Source organism: Peromyscus leucopus, chromosome 8b, assembly GCF_004664715.2.
Source record: "Peromyscus leucopus breed LL Stock chromosome 8b, UCI_PerLeu_2.1, whole genome shotgun sequence".
NCBI lineage: Eukaryota > Metazoa > Chordata > Mammalia > Rodentia > Cricetidae > Peromyscus > Peromyscus leucopus.
Window position 1 is genome coordinate 94799849 of NC_051086.1, and position 22440 is coordinate 94822288.

The 22440-nt window shown below is 45.9% G+C and overlaps 1 protein-coding gene across 1 annotated transcript; it reads left to right on the forward strand.

Annotated features, from left to right (window-relative positions):
- The first annotated feature begins 1732 nt into the window (after positions 1-1732).
- On the forward strand, positions 1733-21732 carry Cwc25 (CWC25 spliceosome associated protein homolog). Its single transcript, XM_028869107.2, has 10 exons — positions 1733-1918; positions 4895-5067; positions 10395-10631; positions 13499-13568; positions 14623-14750; positions 15407-15470; positions 17194-17387; positions 18228-18317; positions 20375-20536; positions 21035-21732. The coding sequence occupies exons 1-10, from the start codon at positions 1901-1903 to the stop codon at positions 21147-21149; spliced, it is 1251 nt and encodes a 416-aa protein (XP_028724940.1). The 5' UTR covers positions 1733-1900; the 3' UTR covers positions 21150-21732.
- Positions 21733-22440: the final 708 nt, after the last annotated feature.

Sequence of the window (22440 nt, forward strand, 5' to 3'; positions counted from 1 at the left end):
CTTGAACAGGTAACTACTTTTTATTTTTTCATGTGTGTAAGGTTGTAAGGTTGTGAGACCCCTGGAACTAGAGTTAGGCAGTTGTGGGTGCTGGGAATTGAACCTGGGTCCTCTAGGTAGAGCAGCCAGGGCTCTTGGGTCATTTCTCCAGTCCCTTAAATTTTTTTGCAAGACACAGTCTCATGATGTAGAGTTGCTTGCTATGTAGGCCAGGCTGGCCTTGAACTCATAGAAATCTGCCTGCCTTTACGACCAGAGTGTAGGGATTAAAGGCCTGCACCACCACATCCAGCTAAACTCTTTTTATTTATCTACCACAACCAGCTAGTTAAAATAAAAAATTAATTTTGTGTATATGAATGCTCTGAATGTATGTCTGTATATCACTTGTGTGCCTGGTGGTCAGGGAGGCTGGAAGAGGGTTTGGGATCTGATAAAACTGGGATTACAGATGGTAATGGGCCACCATGTGGGTGATGGGAAGTGAACCAGAGTCCTCTGCAAGAGCAGCCAGTGTTCTTAACTGCTGGGCCATCTCTCTAGTCCTTTAATTTTAACAACTCAAAATAAAACACAAGATGCACGTCTTTAATCCCAGCACTCTAGCGGCAGATGAGTGTGGATCTTTTTGAGTTCAAGGCCAGTCTGGTCTACATTGAAGGGGACAGCCATGGTTTTACATAGAGAGAGAGACCCAAATAAAATTAATTGATTAATTATTTAATTAACAAAAGACTGTAAGACAGAAGCAAGTAGGCAGATACTAAACTTTCTGAACTTGGCCAAGGATATATCTTTCTTTTCTCTCTCTCTCCCCTCTCTGTCTCTGTCCTCCTCCCTCTTTTTTTTTTCTTTTTTGTTTTTCGAAACACGGTTTCTCTGCGTAGTTTTGGTGCTCTGTCCTGGAGCTCGCTCTGTAGACCAGGCTGGCCTCGAACTCACAGAGATCCGCCTGGCTCTGCCTCTCGAGTGCTGGGATTAAAGGGGTGCGCCACCACTGCCCGCCCGTATTTCTTTTTTCAAGATAGGATTTCTCTATGTAGTCCTGGCTGTCCTGGAACTCATTTTGTAGACCAGGCTAGCCTTGAGCTCCCAGAGATCCGCCTACCTCTGCCTGGGATTAAAGGCATACATCATCACGCCCAGGCAGTTTTTTCTTTGTCTTGAAAAACCAAAAAAAAAGAAAAAAGAAAAAAGAAAAAGAAAAAAAGAAAAAGAAAGAAGAAAGAAGGAAAGAAAAAAACAAAACAAACCAAAAACAGGTTCTTCCAGACCAGGATAACCTCAAACTTTGGGCCAACCCTTGAACTCTTGATCTTCCAGTCTCCATCTCCAAGCGCGGAGATGATGGGAGTGTGCCACCACATCTGACTTTTGGAATTTCGTTTGACGGTATCTATTTCTATAAAACAAGCCGGGAGTGAAGGAGTTGGCCGAAAGTCCAATTTTGAAAGCTAGATTGGAAATCCTGGTTTGGCGGTGCCCGAGGAAGGCGGCCTCGGTTGGCGGAGACTGACGTCTTGCAGAGGGCCCTGATGCGTTGCCAAGGCAACAGAACCTTTTCCGTGGCTTTTCAACAGTTGGGGACCCTGGACGGGGTGGTTACGTGAGGCGAACCCAAAGCGAGACGATCTAAACCCTGAGAGCAGGCAGAATCTACACACCATTCCAGAGTCTCGCAGACTCAGGGCTCGAGCCAACGTCATCGCTCCAAGCCGCCGCCGCAGGTATATGACGCCACTCCCGGAAGTGCGATCTTGAGCGGGCGGGGAAGGGGGCAGCTGGTTCCTTTAGGGATCAGGTCCTGTGAGGCGGTCTCAGAACTGAGACCTGAGACCGTTTCCTCTCCATCTCCGTTGAATCTTTCAGGTCCACGGACTGAGGAAACGTCTCCACCGTCATGGGAGGCGGAGACCTGGTAAGTGCCCGGAGCCTGGGCCGTTAGGATTGAGGCCCGAGACCCACTGGCGCCGGGGACGGAAACTGGCAGGGGTGCGGTGGAAGTCGGGGGTAGCAGTGGGTAACCCTGGTAATGAAGTCTTGTTTTCAACACAAGGGGTTGGTAAACTCCGAGAGAGAAAGGATGGTTAGGGCCACGGAGGGACTGGGATGAGACTGGGGAGGATGTGCGGCGAGTGATGTCTGCTGGTGTCTGTGTTTGGTGATTGGAGGGGGTCGGGGGCTCCCGGCTGGGAAGTCAGGTCACGAAGGGGGACAGTTGGACTCATGGTACGGAAGGAGGCAGATCTTGGCACACAGACTTTATTTTGTATATGTTATCTTGGGACATAGTTCCTTTTCTTAGCTAGGAGTTTACAGTTGTATCCTGGACCTGGACTGTCGAAGGGTGGGCCGCAATCCTCCTCCATTCTTTGGAGGAGTCCATTTTAAATCTTGTCCATCAATGTTTCATTCCCTACACCAGTGCTTTGCTTTGATCTGTAGTGACAAAGCAGCTGTCTTCTGTATTCATAACACTTTTTTTAGGCTAAGTGGCAATTGCTCTGAAGTCGTGTAGTTCATTTGTAGGGAACTAATGCCTTAAATAAGGTGGAAGTATCCACCAAACACAGAGCTAAATTAGAAAACTATTGATATTCTCAAAGTGAAGCTAATTGAATCGATAAATATATTAGTTTAGATATCTATCCATTAGGCTGAGTTTGTCAGGTATTCTTAATTTGATCAAGTTCTAGGACTCCATCAAAGTTGGTCTGGATTTTTGTTTGTTTTTTGAGACAGGGTTTCTCTGTGTAGTTTTGGTGCCTGTCCTGGATCTCGCTCTGTAGACCAGGCTGGCCTCGAACTCACAGAGATAGGCCTGGCTCTGCCTCTGCCTCCTGAGTGCTAGGATTAAAGGAATGAGCCATCCCTGCCCGGCAAAGTTGGTTTAGTTTAGTATGTTTTTCACATAACTGTGTTTAGGGATAGTGCATTAGTTTGTTTGTCTATTGCTGTGATCAAACCAGGACCAAAAGCAACTTTCAGAGGAGAGGGCTTATTACATTTTACAGGTTAGAGTCCATCATTAAGGGAAGCCAGGGAAGGGCTCAAGTAGGAACCTGGAGGCAGAAACCATGGAGGAGTCCTGCTCACTGGCTTGCTTCTCTTGGCTCACTCAGCTACCTTTCTTATATAGTCTGGCCCACCTACACAGGGATGGTACCACCCACAGTGGGCTGGGCCCCCCCTACATCAATTAGAAATCCAGATCTTTGTGTGTATGATGGCGGGGCTGTCCTGCAAATGGTCTATTCAGCAGCCTCTAGCCACAAAGATGCCATTAGCACTTGCCTCTCCCTTGGTTATGACATCTACAAATTTCCCCAGACATTAATTGCCATCTGTGCCCTGGGATGGAAAGGAGGACCTATGTAGGACAGAGTAAGGGGTGGGTGGGTGGTGGTGGTGATGGTGTGTTGAAGGAAGTCCTTTTCAAAGGAAAGAATGTAGGAAGGAAGGATGAAGCAACCTGGTAAAGGAGGAAAGGTAGTTAAGAAAAGGTAAAGAAAGAAAGCAGATGGTGCATGCCTTTAGTTCCAGTGCGTGGGAGCTAGAGTCAGGGAGCTCAAGTTTGAGGGTAGCCTGAGCTAGATAGCAAGGCCCTGGCTTGCACGAATGTGTACGTGCTCACACATACCTGCGTTCTTGCTGACTGTGTGCTCTGCGCCTGCAAGGCACCTTGTGTATTTTATCTCCTTTAGTCTTCAACTGGTCTCCAGATTTGCACCTCTCCCATCCATTCTTCACATCATAGCTGGACATGCTCTTGCCTGCATCTTTTCAGGTCTTACTTCCCACCATCAACAGGGTGCAGTTCAGTCCCTTCACATCTCTGTAAGAGATCTGGTCTGCTGGCTTCTTAGCTGGCTATATCCCACACACCTCCTCCATTAGCGTGCACTCTGCCTCCAGCCACAGTGAATTATTTATGCTGTTTTTCCTCATCGCTGGGACTGTGGTTGTGAGTGCCATTTCCTTACAGAGCCTCCCATGTCACCAGCTATTTTATAACCATCCTTAGATGCTACTTCCCCAGGGAAACTTCCTGTGATTGCCGCTCGAAGCGAAGTAATGAGAGGAGAGAGGAGAAGCATTCATTGAAGGCGAAGGGACAGGGACAGTTCCTGGGAAGGAAGGTTGAAAAAGGTCTAGATGCATTGTAAGCATGCAAGTTAGGCACAGGAGAGTTAAGAGGACTCAATTAAAAAAAAGATGTTTGAACTGGCTGTCTGTGGTGGTGCAGCCTTCGGGAGGCAAAGGCAGGCAGATCTCTGTGAGTTCGAGGCCAGCCTGATCTACAGAGCGAGTTGTAGTACAGCCAGGGCTACGCAGAGAAATTCTGTCTCGAAAATCAAAAGGAGAGAGAGAGAGAGAGAGATGCTTGCATAAAAATGAATGTACTGTCCCAGTGAACCATGTTGCCTTTCAGAATAGATCTCTTCCTCCCTGCCCTATTTCTTCCATCTTGCTGTTATCAACTCCCATTGTAGGCATGGCTAGTGGAGTGTAAGGTTGTAAGTGTTTGAAGGAAGCTCGGGAAGGGCCTGTTCCACCCTCAAACTGTAAAGACATTTCCCACCACTTCATGCATGCTGGGCAAGCACTCTTCCACGATCTGCATTCCTCACCTGCTCTCTTGCCTTTACATGCCTGCGTGTACTGGTTATGGGAAGGGTGGGTGAGTCGGGGAGTGATGGTTAATTTTAACTACTTGACATAATCTACAATCTCCTGGAAAGAGAATCTCAGTGACAGCTGTCTACGTTGGGTTGACCTGTGGGTATGTCTGTTGTCTGTTGGGGATTAATTATCTTAATTAGTCATTGTGGAAAGACTCTCATCACCTCCCACCTCCCACTCTGAATCCTTCCCTCCTTCCTTTCACTCACAGAACCTGAAGAAGAGCTGGCACCCACAGACCCTTCGAAATGTGGAGAAAGTGTGGAAGGCAGAGCAGAAACATGAGGCCGAGCGGAAAAAGATTGAGGAGCTTCAGCGAGAGCTGCGCGAGGAGAGAGCTCGGGAAGAGATGCAGCGCTACGCTGAGGACGTCGGGGCTGTCAAGTAAGAGACGAGCTGGCTGTCTGCTGCATGCCTAGTCCGGGTGCTACGTAAGAGTTCGTGATTCAGCATGTGGAGCTGGGAGCCTGACCAACTCGATTCTAAGACTGGCTGTGCGTGTCCTAAGTTGTGGGAGCCTCGGGTATCTCGGTAGGACCCCGGAAGTCATAATACCCAAGTCTGTATGGGTTGTTGAGGACCAGCTGTGATAACATGTAACAAGTTAGTGTGGACCATGCTCCCTCTAGATAGTTGACAAATACTCATGACTATGACAAAGAATCGTTGTCTTTATGCTACCTGAGGCCTCTGTGAATGTATTGCAAGCCCATCTTCTTGGGGGCAGTGGGGTTAATGGGAATAAGTAGATAGGGTGGCTGTCAATAAAAGCCTTGTTGTGGCTGTAGACAGTCTCCCTGAATTTTACCTTTGGTCACTTTCAGGGTAATAGTAATAGATAATTACCCTACTCATCTCATGAAATAGAAGAGAGTATATTTCAAGAAAATAAAAGGCATAAAATGCACTCTACAGTGCATTCCGAAATCAGAATGACAGAAACTGCAGACAGATTGAATAGAGTCCTCTCTACTGTTCCCCTGTTCATGTGTCATGGGCAAGCCTTCAGGGGAAATGTGGCCCATTTTCCCCATGGGATATTAAAGGGTTTTCCTTATTTCATGGCAGAGGGATTTGTTACATCCACAGTTGTGTGTGAGACTTAGTTTCAGTATGTGGACATAGCACCTTGGCATGCAAATAATGGGAAAATCCCATTCTTTTAGGAAATGGATTGGGGAGGTTCTGATGTTTTACAGTGAATGAGGTTTTATGGAACTTTTAAATTAAATATAACGTACTTAGGGAATGGTGATGGTAACTGTTAATTGTGAACCTTGACAGATCCAGGATCACCTGGAAGAAGGGCCTCTGGGCACGTCTGTGGGGATTAGCTTGATTCTGTTAGTTAATGTGGGAAGACTCATCTTGACTGTGGGCAGGACTATCCCTGTGCTGCCCATCTGGAGCTGTAGGAGACTCAGCAAACTGAGCACTTGACTGTGCATGCAGGGTGACAGCTGATAGCTCCTGTGCATGCAGGATGACAGCTGAGTTAGCTCCTGTGTATGCAGGGTGACAGCTGATAGCTCCTGTGCATGCAGGATGACAGCTGAGTTAGCTCCTGTGCATGCAGGGTGACAGCTGATAGCTCCTGTGCATGCAGGATGACAGCTGAGTTAGCTCCTGTGCATTCAGGGTGACAGCTGATAGCTCCTGTGGATGCAGGGTGACAGCTGATAGCTCCTGCTGCCTGGATTTCCCTGCCATGATGGGCTGTATTTTGAACCATGAGCCAGAATAAGCCCTCTGTCCCTTAAGTTGCCTTTGTCAGAGTGTTTTATTTTAACAACACAAACAGAGTGAGATCTAGGACAGCCAGGGCTACACAGAGAAACCCTGTCTTGAAAAAAATAAAACCAAAACAAAAGAAAATGAATTTTTAAATTTTTTTTTTTTATTTTTTAAGAATTACTTATTTTGGGGCTGGTGAGATGGTTCATTGGTTAAGAGAACTGGCAGAGGACTCCCAGCACACACACTGGCTCACAACTATCTGTAATTTGGAACTTGTAATTCCAGTTCCAGAACATCTGACACCCTCTTCTGGCCTTTGTGGGTACTACACACATGTGGTACACATACATACAGGAAAAATACATCAAATTGAATGTTTTAAGAAGTGCAGACAGGGTCTCATTATAGCCCAGACTGGTGATCCCCTGCGTCAGTCTCCTGCGTGTTGGAACTGCAGGTTATGTCACCATGCTCAACCGCCCCCCCTCAGCTGAGCACCGAACCCAAGGCCTTGGGCTTGCTAGGCAAGCGCTCTACCACTGAGCTAAATCCCTAACCCCCCCATTTTTTTTTTTTTGAGGGCAATTTATTAAAAACCAAGGCAGACAAACTATAAATCTCCCAGTTGCCTGGAGGTGGAGACTGGAGAATGAGGGGAAAGGCCATGCTGTTTGGGATAAGCCAGCGTGGAGGTCCGCTTCATGGCTATACACAGCCACAGGTGGGGGGGATGTTTGGAATTCAGGTAAGGCAGCCCCAAGAGCTAGAGGAAGGAAGCATACTCAGTTCTGGCCAGCATCTAGAAGAAGGAGAGAGAGAGAGAGAGAGAGAGAGAGAGAGAGAAGAGAGAGAGGGGAAAAAGTGTATTCAGGACTAGAAAGGCAGGCTCCGACCCTGTGGTACCTCACGGCAGCTAGTAGGGATTCCCCTCCCCCCAAAGGCTTTTGTAGCTGATTTACTTGTCCATTTGGCTGGTCTGAATGCTTTGTATAATTATATGCTTTGACTTTCTCCAATTGAACACCATTGATTTAAAGATGCACTCCACTCTTGTGGTTCAGGTGATCTTTTCTGTCTGTCGGGCATTGTTCTTGGAGCAAAGATGATGTCTCGTACATGTAATGCTGTCTATCTCCAAATTTCTTTCTGGAACTGAGAATCAAACCCAAGGCCTCAAACATGCTAGGCAAGCAGTCTACCACCGAGCAACATAGTATCTCTTTAGTACTTGCTCATAGTGTTACATGGTTGCACTTCTAGACTGCATTTGGTCCTTGCATTACCTAGATAAAGAAGGGGCACTTCCTTCCTCAGCCAATTCCTGTAGAGTAAAAGGGACTTTAAGAGGCAAGGCGATCTGTGGGTTTTAAGTCCTTGTCTGAAGACCAAAAACAACAGCCAACCAAACAAAAACAAACTGGCGGCCTAGGTAAGAGCATCTCTGGTTTGAGGCCAGCCTAGATAACAGTGAAACCCTGCAACAACAACAACAACAACAACAAAAAGCCGTTCGGTGGTGGCGCACGCCTTTGATCCCAGCACTCCAGAGGCAGAGCCAGGCGGATCTCTGTGAATTCGAGGCCAGCCTGGGCTACCGAGTGAGTTTCAGGAAAGGCACAAAGCTACACAGAGAAACACTGTCTCGAAAAACCAAAAAAAAAAAAAAAAAAAAAAAAAAAAAAAAAAAAGCAAACAACACAAGGGAACAAGGGCTGGAGAGATGGCTCAAGGTTAAAAGCACTTGTTACTCTTGCAGAGGACCCAGGTTCAGTTCCCAGCACCCACATGGCTGCTCACAGTTCAGAGGATTCCTGTGCCTTCCACCTCATGCACATTGTGCACATACATATAACTTAAAAAAAAAATTAAGGGCTGGAGAGATGGCTCAGTGGTTAAGGACGTGTAGTTCTCTTGCAGAGACCCCGAGTTCCGTTCCCAGCACCCACATTAGACAGATCACAACTGCCTGTTCCAGTTCTGACCTCCACAGTCACCAGATAGGCACGTGGTGCACATATACACAGAAGTCACTCACACATACACATGAAAATAAAAAGAGATTGGGTTGGGGATTTAGCTCAGTGGTGGCGCACTTGCCTAGCAAGTATAAGGCCCTGGGTTCGGTCCTCAGCCCTGGAGGGGGCGGGGAGATCTTGTCACAAATGAAACCACTAGGTATGATTGTCTTGTCTGAAACCTCCACACTTGGAAGAAGAGGCAAAAGGATTAGGAGTTCAAACCCAGCCTTGGCTACTTGCCAGATGACCCTGGAAAGAGAGACCAATTCCTGAAAGTTGTCCTTTCTGTGATGTGTATGACCCCCTCTCTCCATTATACGCACACACTAATGGTAAATACATTTTTTTTTTTTTTTTTTGGTTTTTCGAGGCAGGGTTTCTCTGTGTAGTTTTGGTGCCTGTCCTGGATCTCGCTCCAGACTGGCCTCAGACTCACAGAGATCCACCTGGCTCTGCCTCTCGAGTGCTGGGATTAAAGGCCTGTGCTACCACCGCCTGGCGGTAAATACAAATTTTAAAGCAAATTCAAACCCCGGAGCTTATTTGGTAGAGTGCTTACCTAGCATGCCCAAAGCCCTGGGTTTGATCCCTGGTGCAGCATGAACCGGGTGTAAGGGCATAGGGGCTGTGATCCTAGCATTCAGGAGGTAGAAATAGGTGGGTAAGAAGTTAAGGTCATCCTCAGCCAGCCTGGAACAGCTCCTCCCTGGGAGCCCTGGTCTTCACGGCTGTCAGACTCCCTCCTAGTCTCTTATTTACCTGCACAGGAGAATTAGGAAAGCCTGTGATTACCTGGAGGCCCCTGTCTGTGGTCCCCATTGTAAAGACCACCCTCCCTCCCAGTCTCCTGGTCTGCCAGAACCCAGCATTCACTGTAGCCATCCATCTTGACTGGAGGAGTGTGGGTAAGCCAGGCAAGGTATTGGCAGTGTGACTCAGCCACCACACTCAGTTCTTAATTACAGACTAAGGCTTTCCCAAACAGATCCCTTTACTAGACAAAAAGAGAGAAGTGGTCATGTTTGTATTGGTTTAAATTAATTATTTTCATTAAAGATACCCAGGGAATCCATTGCCCTCTTCCGGCCTCTGAGGGGGCCAGACACCCAATGCACAGATATATATGCAAGCAAAACACTCATACATATACAATTAAATTAATTAAAAAAAAAAAGAGTTCAGCATCCTGTTACCATCTGTCACATAAAGGTTCCATTCTCACACCTCTTTATCTTTCCACAAGGAAAGAAATGATGTCAGCAATGATGTTGTGACATTTGGTCCCCCTCTTTTTTTTTTTTTGGTTTTTCGAGACAGGGTTTCTCTGTGTAGTTTTGGTGCCTGTCCTGGAACTCACTCTGTAGACCAGGCTTGCCTTAAAACTCAGAGATCCACCTGCCTGTGCCTCCCGAGTGCTGGGATTAAAGGTGTGCGCCAATACTGCCTGTTTTTTTTCCCCTCAGTGCAAGCATCATTTACTTGACAGGTGTCACTGGTCATTTCTCCTTTCTTCTCAAGCATGTAGCACCTCTGAGGCTGCTGTGTCAAGTGCAAAGATAGGCTGATGAGGGTGGTCTGGGTGCTGAGGTAGAATATGTTTATCATTTTAGATGATCTTTGACATGAGGAGATAATGTATAAACTTGGTAGTGGAGACTAGGTAACTAAGTGGAGATCCATGCCTTAGCTGGAGGATTCTGTTTTTTCCTCATTAAATGTCTTTGTGAAAAGGATTTCTACTCATTTATAAGAATAATTTCTTCATGTCTGTCAAGTTGAGAATGGTGTTTGGTTTACAGTAGGTATCTGCAGAGGCAGTCCAATGTGATCAGCTCAGGTTCTGTGTGGAGTTTGAAAGGACTCTCCATTCTGTGTGTGTATGTGTGTGTGTGTCTGTCTGTCTGTCTTTCTATCTTATCTATCTATAACTATATCATTTTTTCCCCCTTGAACCAGGAAAAAAGAAGAAAAGTTGGATTGGATGTACCAGGGTCCTGGTGGGATGGTGAACCGTGATGAGTACCTGCTGGGTCGCCCCATTGACAAGTACGTCTTTGAGAAGATGGAGGAGAAGGAGGCAGGCTGTTCTTCTGAGACAGGACTCCTCCCAGGCTCGATCTTTGCCCCGTCAGGTGCCAATTCCCTTCTTGACATGGCCAGCAAAATCCGGGAAGACCCTCTCTTCCTCATCAGGTACTGCGGGGGTTTGAGAAGGGCTGTTACAGAGACACCCGGGGACTCTTCCAGGGCTGCTCTTTCTCTTGCTTTATAGCTGCTCTTGTTTTCCACCTCTGTGTCCGTTTGTGCTTCTGGGTGGTGAGAAAGAGTTCCTGTGAGGGTACCTGATATAGCCGTATGGAAAGACACTGGCAAATGTTTCAAGCCAGACAAGATTTATCCACCTATCTTTTTTTATCATTCAATAACTATCTTTATGATATTCATTGATTACATTAATTGTATTGATTTATTACATTCATGATATTAGGTCCTGATACTGTATCCACCTATCTTTAACCCTTAAATAAAAAAGAGAGGTAAAAAGCTGGGGATACCTTTGCTGGTAAGAGAACTAATCGCTCCTGCCGAGGACCCGAGTTGGGATCCCAGTGCCCATATCGGGATAGCTTAGAGATGTGTGTGGAACTGCAGCTCTAGGAAGAGCCAAAGCCTCTGGCACCCCTGGGCACTAGTACTTACGTACCTCACACTCGGAGTGTGTACACACACACAAATGAAAGATAATAAAAATAATAAAAATTGTATTAAAATAAAAAGGAGGTAGAAGCAAGATAACACTTGCTTGTTCCTTGAAAATCTGGGAAATTGGTGTAGAATTGACTGCGAGGTAAATGTCCCCTTAGCCCCCTACTCCCTTACCATCTCACTGTAATCATAGCCAGCAAGTGACTCTCAGTCCTTTTTCCTTCATCTCCTTCCTTGCTTTTTTATTTTGTTTGTTTGTTTTTGGATGTGTGTATGTTAGTGTATATATTAGTATATATATGTGCACGTGCATGCTTACCTGTTTGTGGAGGCTGTAAGTCGACATTTAATGCCTTTCTCAGTCACTCTTCCTTCTTGGTGTGTGTCCGAGTGTGCATGTGTGTGCGCACATGTGCACACATCCCAGGGTGTGTGTGTTGGGTCCGAGGGCTACTTTTGGGAGCTGGTTCTCTCCTCCCACCTCTGGGCCTTAGGGATTTGACCTCAGCAGCTGGGCTGGCGTCAGGCTCTTTCAACAGCCCTCTCTGCCTTACTTCGTGAGATAACGTGTCTCAGCAAACCTGGAGCTTGCCGATTCATCGACACTGGCCAGCAGGCCCCAGGACCTTCTGTTGCTGCCTCCCGAGCCCTGCCTCCCGAGTGTGGCTATGAGCTGCTCTGCTCAGCCTTCTTTACTGTGGTTACTGGTTTGGAGACAGGGTCTTAGTATGTAACCTTGGTCCGCCTGGAGCTCGATATCTAGACTAGGCTGACCTTGAACTCATACCTCTGTCTCCTGATGCTGGGATTAAAGACGTGCTACCACCCTGGCTCACTCAGCTTTTTCCGTGGTTTGGGGAGGTGGAATCTGAGGGCCTTCTGCTTGTGTGGCAAGCACTTTCCTGACTGAGCCTACTTACTACCCGTTTTTTGCTTATTTGTTTATTTGAAACAAGGTCTTACGTAGTCCAGGCTAGCCTCAAATCCGCCCTGTAGCTGAGTGTGACTGAATTCCTCATCCTCTGATGTGTGTTAGCATGCCCCACTTTGTGATTTATTGAGACAGTAGCCTTGGCTTTGAATTCGCATCTTCTCTCCTCAGCCTCCTGAGTATTGAGTTCTGCACTATCACACCCAACTCTTCATTAATATTTGCTTGTTATATCCCTAACTTGTTTCCAAATGATATATTTTCAAAATTGTTAAAATTTGAAAACTTTGTGACGTTCCTTGTTATTTATTTATTTATTTTACAATTTTATTTCCTGTGTATGAGTGTTTTCCTGGCATGTGTATCTGTGTGCTGTGTGCATGCCTGGTGCCTGCAAAGGCCAGAAGAAGACTGGAGTTACAGCCAGTTGTGAGCTGCCATGTGGATGCTGGAACTGGAACCCAGGTCCTCTGGAAAAGCAGCCAGTGCTCTTAACTGCTGAGCCATCTGTCCAGTTTCCAGCACCAATGATACACACACACACACACACACACACACACACACACACACTCAAAAGAAGAACCATTGTGTATACACACACATACTCACACACTCACCTCTCAAAAGAACCATTGTGTATACTCACACACTCACTTCTCAAAAGAACTATTGTGTATACATACACACACTCACTTCTCAAAAGAAGAGCCATTGTGTATACACATATACACATTCACTCACTTCTCAAAGGAAGAACCATTGTGTATACATACACACACACTCACACACTCTTCTCAAAAGAACCATCGTGTATACACACATACACACTCACACTCACTTCTCAAAGGAAGAACCATTGTGTATACACACATGTACATACACACACACTCACGCACTTCTCAAAAGAAGAACTATCGTGTATAAACACACTCACACACTCACTTCTCAAAAGAAGAGCCATTCTGTTGTCTTTGTTGCCCAGATGATGGGTCTGTTTTTATGCTAAGCAGTGGAGGTTGTTTTGAAATGTTGCGCTCAGGAGATTTGCAGGTCCACACCCGATGGATTCCTTAACCATGAGGGAAGCCTTGGATGTGAAGCCAAATGCCACGAGATCAAACTCGCTGTCACGCACTGTGCTGTCCCCACATCATTTTCTCCACAGTATCCCATCTCGTGTGTGTATTTGCTGGAGTTCTCTGCCTTCCACACCATCCTCTGTACATTTACCACAGTGTAAAGTCTGTGTCTGTGAGGTTTCGTTTCGTTTCGTTTTGTTTTGTTTCAGACAGGTTCTCGCTGTGTAGCCCTGGCTTGCCTGTGCATTTGTTTTGAAAAGGGGTTGTTAAACAGAGTTTGCTGCAGAGGATAACACAATTTCCTTTGCAAAAGAAAGAGTCATTAAAAATTTTCTTCTATTTAGGAAGAAAGAGGAGGAGAAAAAAAGAGAGGTCCTGAACAATCCTGTGAAAATGAAGAAAATCAAAGAGTTGGTAAGTCGTGTATCAAATATGCACCAAGATGGTGTTGGGGTGTGTTTTCACGTGTGTCTGCATTGTGTGCATCGTGTGAACTTGTGGTATCTGAGGAGGCAGGAAATGGGCATCAGATCTCCTGGAACTGGAGTTATGAATGGTTGTGCGTTGTTCTGTGGATCCTAGGAATTGAACCTGGGTCCTTTGGAAGAGCAGTCAGTGCTGTTAAGTGCTGAGCCATCTCTCCAGCCCTCCGTCAGCTTCTTAACACTAGGCCATCTTTCCGTTTCCTTTTAGGAAGTAGCCTGGCTTTTATAAATGACTTCTTCCTGGGCTCTTGAGACAGAACTTACTTTGTGGCCTAGGCCAGTCTGGAACTCCAGTCCTCCTTCCTCAACCGGAGTGTCATGATTACGAGGCTTAAAATTTTTTGTTTGTGTTTTTTTTTTTTTTTTTTTTTTGAGCCAGGGTTTCTCTGTGTAGCCCTGGCTATCCTGGAACTCACTCTGTAGACCAGGCTGGCCTCAAACTCAAAGATCTGATTCCCTCTGCCTCTGGAGTGCTGGGATTACAGACGTGCACCTCCACCACCTGGCTCAATTTTTGTTTTTTTTTTTTTTTACATACTATCTCCTGGTGATTTTATGCTAGCTTACCTTAACAGCTTAATTATGGTTGATTTCCTTTGGTTTGGGAAAGAGCTACATGTCTTCAGTTTCTTTTTCTTTTTTCATTTCTTGTGCATGTGCATGGGTATGTTTGCCATGTGTGTGAGTGGTCCTGAAAATTGAACTCCAGTTGTCAGGCTTGGTGGCAAGTGCTGTTAATCAGTGAGTCACAGGCTTGCCAGACGTACGTAATGAGACTTGGTCTCAAAATAATAATAATTTTTAAATGTGGATTCCTTGCTCACTTACCAGAGAGGTTTTTTAGGGGGTCTGGAATACATTTGTGCCCAACATGGATGCCCTGACAGTATCCTGGGCCATTTTGTATGGGAGCCGTTCCCTACACCAGGTATTAACTAACAGGGTCTTAGAGCTCTCATGTGGTTATGTTCTGGGCATTTCAGTTGCAAATGAGTCTGGAAAAGAAGGAGAAGAAGAAAAAGAAGGAGAAGAAAAAGAAGCACAAGAAACATAAACACAGAAGCTCCAGCAGTGATCGCTCCAGCAGTGAGAGTGAGCACGGCCAGGGCAGGTGAGCGGGTGGCGCCAGCCTTCCCCGGCAAGACTTCCTACCCATTCACTCATCCATCCCACGGGAGGAGCTGAGCACCAGGCACTGGGGGTTGGTGGGGACCGGGCAGATGTGCGCTCCGTACTGCAGAGCTGGCCTCTGGCATTCGAGTTCTTTGGAGATGCTAAGTCTGTGTCCTGGTGCACTCTTGGATGGGCTGACATTCGCCTCCCAGATTGTAGGTCCAACTCCTGACAGGACTCTTTCATCTCAGCTGGAGTCCCCGGGACTGAAGGGGTTTTCTGTAGTCTCTCTTCCTCTTTTTGTAAAAATGGATTAATGGGACCATGTGGGCCCATTCCGCGTCTTCCCGCAGGCAGGGACAGTCAGCTCTGTGGCTGCTGACTCACGATTAGTCCCCAGAATAGCAACGCGAGGTGAGAGGAGAATGTGTTCAGGCGCTGAGGCTGAGGGCTCCGCCCACGGCTTCTCACAGGAAAAACTCGACTGTGCTGATGTCTTCCAGCGAAGACAGTCCACGTAGAGAGAGGCGCTGCCAAGCAATGGCAGTGCTAGCTGGGCACTGGGAGAGGCAGCCCTTCTCAGCAGGAGAGGGTTCAAACCGGACTCTGTGCCTTTTCTTTTTCAGTGAACGTGTCTATGTTTTAATCTCTTAGATCTCAAAAGAAGATGGCAAATTCCTGTCCTGTTTTGTCCAAAGTCCCTGGATATGGCTTACAGGTAGAGATGTGGGCTTTTCAAAGGGAGTGACTAAGGGAATGTGCAGTTTGTCACCCTTGACACCTGCAGGGAGCAGGGGAGTTGGAGGGTGGAGCCCGGGGCTGCTGGAGGCTAAACCTGCTCCTTATCCTTGACCCTTTGCCTCTTTCGGAGAGTCCTCGAAGTAGAGAAATCACTAGTTGGAGCCCTTACCATCCCTCCAAGAACTGCAAGTAATTGACATGAAGTGTATACATTTTAATGGCTTTTGACCAACGGCCATCCCTCACTTTTGTATTTTAATTTATTTTTTTAGAATTTTTTTTTAAGATTTATTTATTTATTATGTATACAGTATTCTGTCTACACACCAGAAGAGGGCACCAGATCAAATTACAGATGGTTATGAGCCACCATGTGGTTGCTGGGAATTGAACTCAGGACTTCAGGAAGAGCAACCAGGGCTCTTAACCTCTGAGCCATCTCTCCAGCCCTGTATTTTAATTTTTGTGAGGTGCTTGGGATGGAACCCAGGCCTTGCATATGCCCAGCAAGAGCTTTGTGAATGAACTACAGCCTCAGCCTTGGTTTTTTTCTTACATTCATTCATTCCTTCATTTGTTTGTTTGTTTACTTGGAGATAGAGTCTCACTGTGTAGCCCTGGCTGTCCTGGAACTCCTTATGTAGACCAGGCTGGCCTTGAACCCACAGACATCCTCCTGCCTCTGCCTGCCCTTTACTGGGATTAAAGCCAGGTATCACCACACCTGGCTTGTTTTTGTATTTTTTTTTCTTTAAGATTTATATATTTTTTATATTATGTGTATGAGTATTTTTGCCTGCATTTATATGTGCATGCCAGATGAGTGCCTCGTGTCACTCGTGGAAATCAGAAGAGGGTATTGGATCTGCTGGATCTGAAGTTAAAAATGGTTGTGAGTCACCAGGTAGATGTCAGGAACCAAACCCAGGTGCTCTGGGAGAGCAGCAAGGACTCCTAACTCCTGAGCTATCTCTCCAGCCCTGTTTTGTATTTTTGAGAGAATTATGGGAAGGCTAACCTGGATCTCACTGTGGAGCTAAGGCTGGCTGACCTGGAAATTCTAGGTTTCCTGCTTCTACCTCCTGAGTGCTAGGAACACAGTACCCTGACACTTCTGGCTGTTTTGTTCTGTTTTCTCATACAGGGTTTACCGTGTAGCCCTGGCTGGTCTACAACTCACCTGCCTCTGCTTCCAAGTGCTGGGGTTAAAGGTGTGAGCTCTGGGCTCTTGTTCTTTTATTTTTAAGATAGAATCTCAAGAATTCTGACTTCTTCTGCATCCTGAGTACTGGGATTATAAATATGACAGGCAACTCTTAGCTTTTCTGAATAGGATTTCCATATCTAGTTTAAATTAGTCTCAAACTTGATTTTCCTGCCTTTGCCTCCTGAGTTGCTAGGGACAGTATATGTGTACCATTATGCCCAGCTCTTATTTTTTTTTCCCCTTTCCTTCCTTTAAGACAGAGTCTCAGAATATAATACAAGCTGTCCTTGAACTTACAATCCTCTTACTTTAGCATTCTGAGTTTAGGATTCAGGTATGTGCCCCCCCCCCCATTCAGCTGTATAGTCAGCTTGATTCCTCTTGGCAAATTTAAAGAATCTCATTGTTCATTCTTTCCTTGCTGTACTACACTTCTGTTTGAATAGCAAGATTTTCCTATGAATGGTTTCTCCTGTCTTCCTTAATGACATAGGTGAGGGACTCCGACCGTAACCAGGGTTCTCTGATGGCTGAGCAAAGGGAGGTGAAGAACCATTCCCGCTCAAGAAGCTCCTCCCACTCACCCCCCAGACATGTCAGCCGGAAGAGCTCCAAGGAAGAGAGGTCCCGGGACAGGAGGTCTCGATCCCCGGGCAGAAGGTCACGGTCTCCAAGACCCAGCAAAGTGTGAGTGTGGGAGTTCACTGGGAAATAACCTGTGACCCTAAGGGCCTGGTCACAGCAGGTGTTTGGTTTGGGTGATGTTCATCATTTCCAGTCTTAGATGTCTCAGCTTTATCTCCTCTCCATCATTCTCTTCCCCACCTCACTGTAATTCCATGTGATCATAACGAATCACATTTGGAGGACTGTATTGTGCTGGCAGAATCTCCCCTCCTCTTTGGGCTTTACTTTTTCTGTATGTGAGTGTAGTGTATGTGCGGTGTATGCACACGTGCGTGCGAGGGTAGGTGCACATACTTTGCTTGTGTGGAGATGTGGGATGTCTTCCTACCACTCTCTCCTCTACTCCATCAAGGCAGTCTCTCCCCTGAACAGGAGCTTTTTTTTTGTTCTCTTTTGGCTAGGCTGGAAGCTCACAGTTGCCAGAGATTCTCCTGTCTCCTCCCCATCAGTGCTGGGGATACAGGCATGCACAGAACTGCCTGGCTTGTTATGTGGGTGCTGGGATCTCAACTCTGGTGGTCCTCAGATTTATCTAGCAAGAAATCTTAACTGCTGAGCCTCCTGGGGCCCTGAGTTACACTTTTAAAAGATTGTGTATGTGTCTACATTTGTGTAACTGCATGCTTTGTGGAGGTCAGAGAACAATTTGAGGGAGTTGGTTCTATCCTCCACCATATGGATTCCCAGAGATTGAACTCAGATTATCAGACTTGGTGGCAAGTGCCATTGAACCTTTTTTTTGGCCCCAGCCTGGATTATACTTTTAAGGGAACTAAATTTGTTGAGGTATATACTAATGATACCCATATAAAAGGCTTGTCCCTTCTGTGTTCATTACAGGCATGCCTCTAAGGTAAACAGGAAAGACAGAGATAGCCCATCACCTAAAAAGGAGGTCTACCAGAGGCGGCATGCTTCCGGATACACCAGGTAAGTCAGGAATGTACTAAATGTCAGGTTTTTGTATTTTAATTTGTTTCTCCAAATGAGCACTTTTTAAAAAATTGAACTGTCATTTTTCCCTTTAAAGAGAAATCTGTATATCACAAACTGTGTACAAACTATAACATACCCATTTTAGAAGCAATAGATTTAGATGTCTGACTTTGTTAAGTGGTGACTAATCTGTTAATCACTTTTTTTTTTTTTTTTTGTTCTAACTTCATTTAGGATGAATGCCAGGGAAAAAGACCTACCTATTATATTAGGTTGTTAAGTCAGGTTGCTGGCATCTCGCTTCATCCCAAAGTGGTATATTCTTGGGTTGTATCCATGAATGTGTGTGTCCTGTACACCCCCACTCACACATGGGGAGGTCAGAGAAGGACATCAGACATTGGAATTTTCTTTGGGCCACCAACCAGCCCCCAAATAAAGACATGGAGACTTATTATTAATTATGAATGCTTGGCCTTAGCTTAGGCCTGTCCCCCTAGCTCTTTTAACTTAATTTAACCGGTTTCTATTCATCTACATTTTGCCTCAGGCTTTTTACCTTTCTTTCATTTTGTATTTCCTACTTTCTTGCTTCCTCTGTGTCTGGCTGCCTGGCCCAGGCGTTTCCCTGGTCTCTTTTTCTTTCTTTTTTTCCAGCTTAAATTTCTCCTCTCCCTGTTCCACTTGTCCCTTCTCCCTCGCTATTGGCCATCCAGCTTTTTATTAGACCAATCAGGTGTCTTAGGCAGGCAAGGTAAAACAGCTATATAATTTAACAAATGTAACATATCTTTACTTAGTTTAATATTCTGCAACATAAACAAATGTAACACATCTTACATAGTTAAACAAATAGTCCACAGCATTCTACCTTACTCACTGAACCAGGTCTTTCACTGAAGTTGGGGCTCAATGATTTGGCTAGGCTAAATGGCCATCCAGTTCCTGCGATTTGCCTATCTTTGCCAATTAATGCCAGGGTTATAGGCATATGTGGTTATGCCCAGATTTTACACTGGTGCTGTGGATTTGAACTCAGGACCTCATTCTTGCAAAGCAAGTGCTCTTACCTACTGAGACATCTCCTCAATCCCCATATCCATGGGTTTTTTTTTTTTCTTTATTTTTGTTTTGCTTTTTGCCTGCATGTATGTCTGTGTGAAGATGTCAGATCCCATGGAACTGGTATTACAGACATATGTGAGCTGCCTTGTGGGTGCTGGGACTTGAACCCAGGTCCTCTGAAAGAATAGCCAGTGTTCCCAACCACTGAGTCATCTCTCCAGTTTCTTTTCTGTCTCTCTCTCTCTCTTTCTTTCTTTCAATCCATGAGGTGTTTGGTTTTTTGAGACAGGGTTTCTCTGTAGTTTTGGTGCCTATTCTGGCTCTCGCTCTGTAGACCAGTCTGGCCTCGAACTCACAGAGATCCACCTGGTTCTGCCTCTCGAGTGCTGGGATTAGAGTCGTGCACCACCACCACCTGGCCAATGAATGAGTTTTTAAGCCTCCCTTATGGAGTAGGAGATAGCAACAGTCACTGGATGGCCCTCATTTGTTCTGTAAGTTGTTAGTGGTGAAAACATACTCCTGTAAGGTTAGGTTCTTGGTTAGCACTTAAGTCTGTTTTTTTTTTTTTAAAGATTTATTTATTTATTATGTATACAGAAGAGGGCGCCAGATCTCATTACGGATGGTTGTGAGCCACCATGTGGTTGCTGGGAATTGAACTCAGGACCTCTGGAAGAGCAGACAGTGCTCTTAACCTCTGAGCCATTTCTCCAGCCCATTAAGTCTGTTGTTTTAAAAGAATTATCCTAGAGATTACTGAGTGTGATTATGAAATCCTTCACCGGAAGTCTTCATGATTTGTTGGGAGCCACTGGACTGAGGTGTCCTGAGGAAGGAAACTCATCCCGACATGGCACTGTTCCTCTTATTTCTCTGGAAAGCTAGGAGCTGGCAAGCCTGTGGACCCACCTGCATGCTTTGCTCCTTGTTTTGTTTTGGTGGGGAAGGGGTAGCACCGATTGGATGGTTTCTGTGCTCTACAGAAAACTCTCAGCAGAGGAGCTAGAGCGGAAGCGCCAGGAGATGATGGCAAACGCCAGGTGGAGGGAGGAGGAGAGGCTGAACACCCTCAAGAGGCATGCCAAGGAAGATGAGCGGGAGCGCAGACTGGAGAAGCTGGACCCTCACTCTGGCAAGTTCATCCAGTAAGTACTTGTTCATGCCTGGGCTCCACCTGCACAGGCTCCAGGAGCTGCCATTTGGCAGCAGACCACTGCCAGGGGCTGGGTGGTGTTTCTCGTCTCTCTCAGGAGACCTCGGGACTTAGCTTGGGGCTCCCTTTGGTGCTGCTCCCAGTTTCTAGCCAGGCAGTGGGAGTTTTTATTTGAAGTAGAAGTCATTGGTACTTTTCCCACATCACTGAAATTCTTTGGCCTTCCTTTTAAGTAAAAATTTATGGCTCAGAAAACCTTTTTCCAATAAGACTTGACTTGTTTTCCAAAAACAGATGAGTTTTCCCTTATGGACATTTAAAAACCTTGGTTCCAGATGGAGTCATTTGAAAATTGTCTATGTGGGCTGAAAAAACTGTGTGTGTCTACAGTTGCTTTCTGACTACAACCCTGGTTTTTCCGATTCTGCCAGTTGACCAGTTGAAAAAAATGTTCTTTTTTCCCCATTCACCTGTCTCTTCTCTTCCCTAGTCGCATGAAGCTGGAGAGCGCATCTACTTCCTCCCTGGAGGACCGGGTAAAGCGCAACATCCATTCTCTACAGAGAACACCAGTAGCTCTGGAGAAGAGCTTCATGAAAAGATGAAAACCAGTCCCTCTTACTGGTTTTCCTGAATTCTCCAGGGAGGCTGCGGAGTCCTTAAAATTCTCTTTATAAGAGTTCAAATGGCTTCTTCTACAGATGAAAAACCACCACTGTTCAAAGTGCCCCTTGTCCATTGACTCCTGAAACATGGTACATTCTTTAAAAACCAATGTGACTTGATTTGGGGACCCTCAGGACCTTTGGCTGTGCACTGTGGGATTTGACTGTGATCTAATGGCTGGGCACTGGGCTGTCCTGGGGGCTGGGATGCTTGCCACACCTCTTCCTCCCACCTGAATGAATGGATCAGACCTTCCAGAGACCTCTCCACAGCCCAGATATACTCTGCTTACTGGGATAAATGAGCACTGACTTTATTTAGTAGATCTTCTGACAGAATAGCCAAGTGTCAAGAAGAGTCAAGAGAGTGACATAAAACTGGAAGATAAAACAGTACCCAAAAAAGCCCTAAAAGCCCTAAATGAACTGTTAAATATTTGTCTTTGAGATGTAATAGTCTAATGTGTATATGTACAAATGTATATTTTATACATGCTTTAAAAAAGCTAGCTTTGTGAGAACATTTTGATTGATGATTTTACTGTGTGTAAAGCCACACTGAACCTTAGCAGGAAGTAACACGGGAAGGGGCGTGGCTTGTTTTCTCTCTGCCTCTGGTTTGGGAGGAGCTTTGGGGTGACTGACAGAATCTAGCTGGGGTAGCTAACCTTTTGACATTTGGACATGACTTTGCCCTCTACAAAAGTGTCAGGTTGCATTCATAGCTAAGGACTGGCTTCAGGAAAGACTATCTGCCAAGTATGTAATCCCCTTTATTTCCTAGAATATGGGGCAGCCCAATGGTGCAGGAAGCAGGACCGTGTTGTTAGTATGCTGTGGCATAAAAGAAAAGAATGTGGAAGCTATTTATTTCCTGGACACACACACACACACACACACACACACACACACATTTTTTGTTGTTGTTTTGGTTTGGTTTGGTTTTTTGAGACAGGGTTTCTCTGTGAGCTTTGCGCCTTTCCTGGAACTCACTTGTAGTCCAGGCTGGCCTGGAACTCACAAAGATCCGCCTGGCTCTGCCTCCCGAGTGCTGGGATTAACGCCGCCGCCGCCGCCGCCCCCGCCCCCCAGCTTTGAACATTCTATGTATCGGAAGATGACCTCGAACTTCAGATTTTCTGTAGCACCACACAGCTGCTGCTGCTTCACTGTGTGTCTTTTGAGACAGGGCCCTTACTGGCTCAGGCTGGTCTGGTGGTGGTGGCTGTCC